This window comes from Haliotis rubra, unplaced genomic scaffold (genome assembly GCF_003918875.1).
Source record: "Haliotis rubra isolate DU_JTF1 unplaced genomic scaffold, ASM391887v1 Scf80, whole genome shotgun sequence".
Lineage (NCBI taxonomy): Eukaryota > Metazoa > Mollusca > Gastropoda > Lepetellida > Haliotidae > Haliotis > Haliotis rubra.
In genome coordinates, this window is record NW_025767524.1 from 1,288,569 (window position 1) to 1,299,518 (window position 10,950).

At 41.5% G+C, this 10,950-nt stretch overlaps 1 protein-coding gene across 1 annotated transcript; it reads right to left on the minus strand.

Moving 5' to 3' along the window:
* Positions 1–570: 570 nt before the first annotated feature.
* On the minus strand, positions 571–10,950 carry LOC124261538 (uncharacterized protein DDB_G0290685-like). The gene is made up of 3 exons (XM_046695853.1): positions 10,862–10,950; positions 1,727–1,952; positions 571–1,482 (listed from the first exon to the last, which is right to left on the minus strand). The coding sequence occupies exons 1-3, from the start codon at positions 10,948–10,950 to the stop codon at positions 571–573; spliced, it is 1,227 nt and encodes a 408-aa protein (XP_046551809.1).

The following is a 10,950-nucleotide window of genomic DNA, read 5'->3' on the forward strand; positions in this document are numbered from 1 at the left end:
TATTCAAACTGAAAAAAGCAAACCTATTTCTAAGTTTTGTGGAGATGTTTGAATGATGTAATGTGTGATCATATACAAACAAACACGTGGTCGCTAAAATATAAAGTGCCTCCTTGAGGCGTTCTCAGTGTACTCAGTTTATTGTTCTCAACTGGTTGCCCTCATTCATACTCAGTTTATTGTTCTCAACTGGTTGTCCTCATTCCCGAACATCCTCAACTGGTTGCCCTCATTCCCGAATGTCCTCAACGGGTTGTCCTCATTCACGAACGTCTTCAATTGGTTGTCCCATACCCGAACGTCCTTAACTGGTTGTCCCATACCCGAACGTCCTCAACTGGTATTCCTCATTCACGAACGTCTTCAACTGGTTGTCCCATACCCGAACGTCCTCAACTGGTTGTCCCATGCCCGAACGTCCTCAACTGGTATTCCTCATTCACGAATGTCTTCAACTGGCTGTCCTCATTCACGAACGTCTTCAACTGGTTGTCCTCATTCACGAACGTCTTCAACTGGTTGTCCCATACCCGAACGTCCTCAACTGGTATTCCTCATTCACGAACGTCTTCAACTGGTTGTCCCATACCCGAACGTCCTCAACTGGTTGTACTCATTCACGAACGTCTTCAACTGGTTGTCCTCATTCACGAATGTCCTCAACTGGTTGTCCTCATTCACGAACGTCTTCAACTGGTTGTCCTCATACCCGAACGTCTTCAACTGGTTGTCCTCATTTACGAACGTCTTCAACTGGTTGTCCTCATTCACGAACGTCTTCAACTGGTTGTCCTCATTTACGAACGTCTTTAACTGGTTGTCCTCATTTACGAACGTCTTCAACTGGTTGTCCTCATTCAGGAACGTCTTCAACTGGTTGTCCTCATTTACGAACGTCTTCAACTGGTTGTCCTCATTCACGAACGTCTTCAACTGGTTGTCCTCATTTACGAACGTCTTCAACTGGTTGTCCTCATTCACGAACGCCTCATTTACGAACGTCTTTAACTGGTTGTCCTCATTCACGAACGTCTTCAACTGGTTGTCCTCATTTACGAACGTCTTCAACTGGGTGTCCTCATTCACGAATGTCTTCAACTGGTTGTCCTCATTCACGAACGTCTTCAACTGGTTGTCCTCATTCAGGAACGTCTTCAACTGGTTGTCCTCATTCACGAACGTCTTCAACTGGTTGTCCTCATTCACGAACGTCTTCAACTGGGTGTCCTCATTCACGAATGTCTTCAACTGGTTGTCCTCATTCACGAACGTCTTCAACTGGTTGTCCTCATTCAGGAACGTCTTCAACTGGTTGTCCTCATTCACGAACGTCTTCAACTGGTTGTCCTCATTCAGGAACGTCCTCAACTGGTTGTCCTCATTTACGAACGTCTTCAACTGGTTGTCCTCATTCACGAATGTCTTCAACTGGTTGTCCTCATTCAGGAACGTCTTCAACTGGTTGTCCTCATTCAGGAACGTCTTCAAACGTCTTTAACTGGTTGTCCTCATTTACGAACGTCTTCCACTGGTTGTCCTCATTCAGGAACGTCTTCAACTGGTTGTCCTCATTTACGAACGTCTTCAACTGGTTGTCCTCATTCACGAACGTCTTCAACTGGTTGTCCTCATTTACGAACGTCTTCAACTGGTTGTCCTCATGCCCGAATGTCCTCAACTGGTTGTCCTCATTTACGAACGTCTTCAACTAGTTGTCCTCATTCACGAACGTCTTCAACTGGTTGTCCTCATTTACGAACGTCCTTAACTGGTTGTCCTCATTCCCGAACGTTTTTAACTGGTTGTCTTCATTCCCGAACGTCCTCAACTGGTTGTCCCCATTCCCGAAAGTCCTTAGCTGGTTGTCCTCATTTCCGAACGTCCTCAACTGGTTGTCCTCATTCCCGAACGTCCTCAACTGGTTGTCCTCATTCCCGAACGTCCTCAACTGGCTGTCCTCATTCCCGAACGTCCTCAACTGGTTGTCCTCATTCCCGAACGTCCGTATATAGCAAGAAAACTTCACTTATTGTCTTCTTTTGCTTGACCCCTTCCCTGGTTGTTCTGGAGCATGGCTGGCCCGGTCGTCTAAGGCATAGCAATACGTTGTGCAGAGTTGCGTCCCTTTAGCACAACAGAAACCTATGCATTGTGAGTTCGAATCCCAGCTCGTCCCGATTATGTTTCTGTAACAGAGTGGGAAACGTCCGGACTTCGGGTTTTCCTCCCACATTACACTCATACGTCGTGATATAACTGAAATACCGGCGGTTCATATATACTGAGAGAAACAAACAAAGGAACACAGGAAACGTCAAGTGTTCCTTTACTATTTTCCAGTTTTCATCACCAGCATTGAATAGCGCTGAGGGTGGAAATCTGAGAATAAATAAAGGAACACTACCATGAAATGGTGTTCCCTTATTTGTTTCCCTCAGTATATGTGGTAATGAAGCATACAATGTTATGGATACCAACTACTTGCAATGTTTCGGTGTAGATTCTTACACTGCTCTCAATCTAATCACGGTGTGAGAATCTACACAGATTGCTCTATGCAATAAACAATAAGTTGAATGCTTCATTACTGACTCGCCAACTTCCAGAATGCCGATCAAACAATCAAATATGTAGTGCATGTACGAAAACGGCTCTTTCAGCGATAAGGAAACACAAATACAATCTCACTATAAGTTTACACAGGGGCGTAGGGACGGTTTTCAGAGCGGGGTGGCTAATTGATGAAAAGTATTGAAAATCAAAATGAAATTGTAGTTATGGTAAGGTAGATATGGTTTCGTCTTGAAAAAGTGTGGGGGAGGGGGCTAAGCCCCCATTCCTACGCCCCTGTTACATAATAAAAAACTTTTCTTTCAATGTGACAAGTGACAAGTATATTTTGTTTTTGAGGCCTCATGGCACATAGTGCTAAGATACAAAAAGCATACAGTGCGCCAGATATATTGATATACATTGCAAGACTACTTAACGTGATACATTTCTTTTGAGGAACAACATCTTCTTTATAAGAACAGAATATGTTGTTGACATTTATGAAACAAATTTATCATGGAATGGATTGTTATAATATGGTGGTACAAACAGTTCTCTACATGTCTTATAATGAGGACATAACAGAAGGAAAGGAAATTCATCTTCAACAGATCAGGGATAACACTTCGAGCATAACAGTTGATTATGATCTTTCAATAAACATAGTAACTGAACACTCAATTTATGCGATGCACAACCAAATATATAGTACACTCTTAAGAGATCCTTTGACTGGAACAGATCTAATACATTCTTCTTACAAGTAATGCAGTGCGAAGATATATTGATATACATTGATAGACTACTTAACATGATACATTTCTTTTGAGGAATATTGATATCCTTTTTATAAGAACAGAATTTGTTGTTGACATTAATGAGATAAATTTATCATGAGATGGATTGTTACAATAATATGGTGGTATAAACAGTTCTCTACACGTATTATAATGAGGACATCAAAGCATTGATAGTCATGAAATGTTACAATTGCATTTAACGGGTCTTTGTAGGAGTATTTTATATATATATTCCACGATTGTATACCACCACCAGAAATAGATTTCACACATTTCACAAATTTACGGAATGTTAACGCGGGCTCTTGTGACGAGTGAACAACTAGCCAAGGGGTTTATAACCAAGTGGTGGCGGTGGGTTAGTATAGTGGTTAAAGATTTCGCTCGTCACGCCGAAGGCCCGGGTTCGATTCCCCACATGGGTACAATAGGTACAATGTGTGAAGCCCATTTCTGGTGTCCCCTGCCGTGATGTTGCTGGAATATTGCTGAAAGCGGCGTAAAACTAAAACTCACTCACTATAACCTCACCTACCACAAAAGCTCACCATGGTCAAGTGATGTAAACTTCGGGATGAGGATGTGCCAAACCAAGGATGTTATCTTATAATATAAAACTTGTATATGATACCATGGGGTTTTAGGTTCTCTGGACCATTTTGGATACTCCGTGACATATAAACAGAGAAGCTGAGACATCTGTGGAAACATTACAGATAACGTTGTCAGTATAGTATTTATGTGTGTAATGTTCAGAAGTTGATACTTACAGCTGTTTTTACTCATGATGCCTCTTGCTGTTGTTTTTATTTTCATTAACAGAATAATTATGTATGAAAGATGCATCCGTTCTCACGATTTACGTAACAGACATATTTAGCTATATTTTCATGAATGTCTTTAACGATTTGCTCATTTCATGTTTTAGCATCATCATCATCATCATCATCACCATCACCATCATCACTACAATGACCACCACCATCACCATCACCAACATCTATTCAAGAAGCCTTGGCCATCTACGGTTAAACCAATTACATGAAATGGGCCATCTGAAAGAGCAATTTGCTATTTGACCATAATTGAACGATGTCAGATTATCTGTTTACCTGAAACTCAAGCTACAAGTCAAGGCTAAATTATCCCTTTTGTTTGAAGCTTCAGATCCATATGCGGTGCAGAACACATCAGCAAGGAGAGAAGCACAGTTGGTAACCATGGGGATGACTACGTTTTTGGTTAAATTTCTTTCCCCCACATTTTACAGAGATGACCCTTGTTAGTATTTAGGATCATGGTTACTCTTGGAGCCAGGAATTTGGGGTCACATTTACTGGATTTATCAATATATCTTTCTTTTAACACGTGTGCACAGAGCTATGGAGTCCAGTACAGTACTGCGTGTGCAGGTAGTGAATTCACAATGTCTTTTAGATAGTGGTCAAACTGTAACATGGTATATTTGAAATCATACTTTCTCGGGACACTTTCTCACCCTTGTCAGAGGTATATTCAAAGTTCCCGATCTAGACTACCAGCTGACAGACTGAAGTTTTTGTGGTGGCTGAGCGGGTTAGATCGCTGGGTCCGGATGGGACTCAACAAACCGATTAATTGAATCTGTACTTTACTGTGATAGTGTAATCCCAAATATAACATATGGTACGTCTTCAGGTGTACGATTTAACACAGAGCTGATGGTAGTGATGTGTGGTTTGTGCAGAGTTTCTCCGCATTAAATATGGTGACCTTACAAGCGGCATTATTTGATGTCATGTATACCACGATCGGTTATAAACAATTAAAATAGAGAAGTTTCAGTATAATGGTTAATGTTCGAGGCCATGTCAGCATCTACAAACGTTTAATGTATGTCTTTTATGAGTTTATTGGAGTCTCCAAAGATGGGAACGCAATATGTCCAAGAAGAGACTGGCGCAATGGGTTGTATTCTCCTTCACGATGTGCTGGGTTTGATTGATTAAATTGTTTGTATTTTTAACCCCGCACTCAGCAATATTCCAGCTACATGGCGGCGGTCTGTCAATAATCGAGCCTGGACCAAACAATCCAGTGATCAACAGCATGAGCATCGATCTACACAATTGGGACACGATGACATGTGTCAACCAAGTCAGCGAGTCTGACCAACTGATCCCGTAAGTCGCCTCTCACGACAAGGTTACTGAAGATCAATTCTAGCCCGAATCTTCACTGGTGATGTGTTGGGAGGGCGGTGTTGGAACTTAAATTAGGTTTTACTTTAGGAAGGGTCACGTGGTCATGTTATGTGAATATGATATGGATATGTTATGATATGGAGTTACTCACATGTTGCTTTACGCCGCACATACAACTATTGCAGCTGTGCTAACATCCATTATACCACGACGGTAAAAGTGGGTCAACAGAGTCAGATTTAATGGAAAGTTGTTTTACGCCGCACATCAAACTATTTTGCTATGCAACTATGGCCTGAAAACAGTGGAAGCTAGCTGACCCTTATAGACCTGGGCCTAGATTTTTCAAAGCTCTCTTCGCGCTTAGATAGTCGTAAGTTAATGCTAATGTATGGCGCTTACGACTATCTTAGCGCTAAGATAGCTTCGAAAATCTAGGCCCAGGGCCCCGTTTCACAAAGCTCACGTAAGCCTAAGATCTTGTAACCTTTCTCGTAGCATTCGTACCTACTATGTTACAGTATAGGAAGTTATGCTACGAATGCTACGAGAAGAGTTACGAGATCTTAGGCTTACGAGGGCTTTGTAAACGGGCCCAGTGGTTGATAGCATGAGTGACATTCCTCGACGTCGGGGTACGACAAATCACACCGACCTCACATCACTCCGCGGTAATCCATGACTGTGGACATTCTGTGATTCAGCTCCATAACAGGGACAAGAGATTACAGTAAGAGAAATAAAAGTTGAAGCTGGCACAAAGTGAAATAGCATCCAAAAATCCCTTGATCATTGGTTTGTTAGCACCAAGAATTTCCCTGGCTGTGATGACTGGTTTGGATCTTAGTTACATGTTAACTTCAACGACCTGCGTCATTCAGGTACAAACCGAACACACCAAAACACGTGCTGTATTGTGTGACCTACTACTCTGACAAAAGAATTGAGTGAGTGAGGAGTATTGGTTTGACGCCGCTTTTAGCAATATTCCAGCAATATCACTGCGGGGGACACAAGAAATGGGCTTCACAAATTGTACCCATGTGGAGAATCGAACCTGGGTCTTCCGCGTGACGAGCGGACTCTTTAACCACTAGGATACCCCACCGCCCCGACATATGAATTGAAGAAATGAGTGAGTGAGTATGATTTTACGCTGCTTGTAGCAGTACTGCAGCAAAACCACGGCTGGGGACACCAGGCATTATTCATTTGTTATAATTAAACTTCTATCAGAATCACACATCATGTATAACTACCACTTACCATTATTTAAACATATATACTTTCATATTTTTTGAGAATGTATCCTTCAGATCCTGTCTCACCAGTCTATCCATGTCTTGTTTCACGCCGCAAATATACTAGCAATATCAAGCAGGGAACACTTGTAAATTATATTTAACACATTATACCCATGCGGGAAATCGAAGCAGGGCTTTCAGTGGGACGAGCGAACGCTGTAATCACTGGGCTACCCCTCGCCCCATGCATTGTAATCAGGCATATCGACAATCTCGTCCAAATAGAAGCCCCTGGCTTATGAAAGAGTGAATGGGTGAATCGAGTTAACCGCTTAACAGTAATTCAGAGTTGGTATAGGAATGGAGGTGGGGGCATCGCCATCCAATCTTCGCTTATCCACGAAGCGGTTAATAGTGAGTGTGAGCGTGTATTTGAAGCAAGTCTAGATTTCCTCAGGTTCTGAATCTCCAATCTCACTGGGGCTCCTTTTCAATTTAAATGGGTTTGTTTGTTACTATCAAAATTATATATATATTCAAAGACTAAGCGTTAGTCAATCCTTGTCGTATGAGGCGACTAACGGGAACGGATGATTAGGTTCGCTGACTTGGTTGACACATGTCATCGTATCCCAACTGAGTAGAACCACGGTCATGATGTTGATCACTCTATTGTCTGGTCCAGACTCGATTATTTACAGACCGCCGCTATATAGTTGGAATATTGCTGAGTGCGGCGTTAAACAATAAACCAACCAACAACGTTAGCCTTAGTTTGTGTGTGAGTGAGTGAGTGAGTGAGTGAGTGAGTGAGTGAGTGAGTGACTAAAGCTTTAAGTTATATTCCAGCTAAATCACAGAGTACCAGCTTGATGGAGGAATAAAACTCTGCGATTTCTCCTCTTGGTGAAACCCACAAGCACACGTATGAACGTACAAGTCATGTACAGTTTCAGCAAGTGTAAGAACTGTACACTGAAATTGCACATTCAAAGCCGTGGAGCTTTTGGTTATACTGTACATTCGTAATATTTTCGATTAATACTTAACCGACATTAATTTTGATAATATTTTCATGAAAATTGTGTTTGTACGCCAATACCAAACTAGTATACAGATGAAGTTATATCATACCATTCATCATTTTAATGATAGCCCTGTGTAAATATTCTAATATCTGACTTCGATCAATACCAAACAAAAGTTATATCCAGCACGGCAGGCTACTAAAGCTAGCGCGTAAAGAAACATTCACTTGATTCAACAGGCGCGAAGAGACGTTAACACAATCAACCGACAATCAAGCGTTGAGTATATTCCGTTCAAGTTCACGCATCAACTAGTTGTTTTAGCATCGGCTGCCTCACATAACCATGTAACCAAACGAATTGTAAACACAGAGGCAAAAAATCCAAGCCACTACAACGAATAATCCACACCTTTTTGCAAGACATCGAAACTGACATTACCAAAACTCTGTCTCAAATGACGTCACTCCTGGTCAACGCGGGGCGAGCTCTCGGTGGGTTTGAGGCGATTCATCTCCCCGCCCCTCAGTGGAGTTAACAGGTTGCAAGGGAATAGACCGCGCATTGATAAAACATGGGAGTAAGACGCCAGCGATCACTCTGGCTAAACAGATGGGCGTTATTGGCGGGCCGTTTCATTCAGACCTCCGAGAAGCGTGACTGCGAGTAGGTATAAGCCTGACTGTCGACTGATTGCACACCTGGAGGCGAGCTGACGGCTACCACGTTAGCTACACCAAGGAGAGACTTCGCCGTGAGCGGTGTTCATGATCAACTTGGGAGAGATTGTATACAGAAAGTTTCACAGAGGATTACCAATTGCGAAATGGTTGTGAGATAGCGGACGCTTGTTGTCATCAATGTGATTTAACATCGAATTATTACTAAACAGGTAAGTTTTATTCACTTACGTTTTATCAAATTTATTTTGACTTTTAGTGTGAATGGATCTAATCTAACGCAACCTGTATTAAAGAGCACCTGACTGGAAACATTGGTTTTGCAGCTTACTACTGTATAAAGTTAGAAAATATGGACTTTTAATGGATTCTTTAGCGTACTATTTTTTAAATCGAAACATGCGTTAGAAGTTGTTGAATAATCTTTAAATTCATGAAACGTTTTGATTTGAAAATTTAATGATATTGTGTTTTTGAAATGTTTAGGAAACTGCTAGCCACCGCTGAATAAGTTTCAATTCATGCGTTTTGTTAAAGTATGTAATAACAATAGCTGAAAACAATGTATCAATAGGAAAAAGTTATGCGACTTTAATAATATGCAGCCAGACACGCGTCTTATGCGCATAGGTTTACAAATATTCGGCGCTAAATCTCACTATGTATAAACTTCCACAAGCCTAGTGGAGGCACTTCCGTGTACAGAAAATAACAGTGCTCGCATATATCCTCGATGGATCCACCAAGTTAAAACCAACTTACCCACTCAATATGATGCAGAGTATACTGCCCTGTCTAGATGAGACATGAATGATAAACGCTAATTGTTCTAAGTTAACGCCACTTTGACTCCACACGTACGCATGTTTATAAACACTGTACATTGTTGAGCACGATAACGATTATATATAGAAATCACATATCTGTGTCTGTATCGAAGAATGTCCATGTATACGGGCTTGCGAATACACGAATTACTCGAATATTTACGTGTATCCCGAAGCGCTGAAGAAGTAAAAGAGATGCGCGCTATCGTCATCTTAGACAACACAACTGTGTCACATTCGCCAAGATAAGGAGTCTGTTAACGAAAGCAGGATAGATTAACGTTTGGGGTTAAAACAACAAAATCTTACATCAATATTAAACAATATCGCTTTTCGATCGAAATCTGTGATACTGTTTATAAAATGTGGTAGAAATGTTTAAAAAGTTGTGGAATCAGTGTTAAGGTAGACGTTCTCTGCACGGCCGGTCCCGGCTCTTCATTCATCGAGCGCGTTCAGTCTCCGTGTTGAAGCAATGGTGATAGCAAATCAGACCACGCTTGTCGTTTTATGCTCATGTCTCGCCGATTTCGATAATGAAGCATCTTTATTCGTGTTTTTACTAGCTTCACAAATTACTAGCAGTGTAGTATCTGTTCGTAGGAGCAGTTTTGGTTTATTTCCCCTCCCGGTGTAATTATCAACTAGAACTATCTCGATGCTCAATTAAAACCTTTTACAACTCGACGTGAAAACCTCTGTAGGGCGTTTCGTCCTCATGGGGCACGTCGTAAAACAGTGACAGAAGTGGTTTGCTAGCGTTTGATGGGCGTTTGGAGGTACCCCATACTAAATGAAACTTTGTAAATTATTTGGTAATGGGTCCATGCCTATAGTAGATAAACATATTTCATATATCAAAAGAATTCAGAGCGTGGTGCGATATACCAGCGGCGGCGCAACAGAGATATATCACTAGTTTACGTCTATGGTTTTATATTTACGGTGGGGCGTTAATAGGAATTAACCCCAGGGTGTTATGAGTGCCGAGGACAAATCATCCGTAACTTTAAATAGGCTGTATAGATTATTGCAGCAGTATAAAAATATTACGACATTTAGCTAATTTTGGGACTATTAAACATATCGTGCCTTGCCGTTAAAGTGTACTTTACTTTGATCAGAAACTGGTGGGCGTGTCTGACACTGATACGTTATGTGTTGGAAATATAAGACCATTGAACACGACAATATGACCACGTCAAATTAATATTGTTGACATTTAACAAAGACAAGATATTCTGACTATCACATTGACATGTGTATATGTATTATGTAAGGGAGGAACGGAAAACGGACTCCAGATAGAAGGGTAGTGTTTGTATTGTTGTATAACATCAGTACTTGTAAGGGCGTTATTAATAAGTAACCCGGTCCAAGTTTGACTGAACTGCCATGTGGGGGTCCTAATAGGATTATTGAACGTCGCCAAGATTGTATCCTTCATGCTGGAAACGTATACAGCCTCACGATCAGATGCCTTGCTGAATAGACACTTATCTCATTAGTTCTCAAGTTGTGGACTTCTCAAGTAGTCGGTACAAACCGCTCTGTCCGGGGGGTGAGAGACTGCCCTTGGGGGGTCTGGGCGGGACTCCCCACGTTCAGGACCGGGTGGATCATCCACGCTGACAT

What these genes read in the sequence shown, in the direction of transcription:
- LOC124261538 (XM_046695853.1), bottom strand. Translation starts at nt 10,950, where the DNA reads ATGTCAGCGTGGATGATCCACCCGGTCCTGAACGTGGGGAGTCCCGCC. An exon ending in CTCACCCCCCGGACAGAGCG is followed by an intron (nt 1,953 to 10,861) that starts GTTTGTACCGAC and finishes GAATGAGGACAG; the next exon opens with CCAGTTGAGGACGTTCGGGA. An exon ending in ACAACCAGTTGAAGACGTTC is followed by an intron (nt 1,483 to 1,726) that starts GTGAATGAGGAC and finishes AGACGTTTGAAG; the next exon opens with ACGTTCCTGAATGAGGACAA.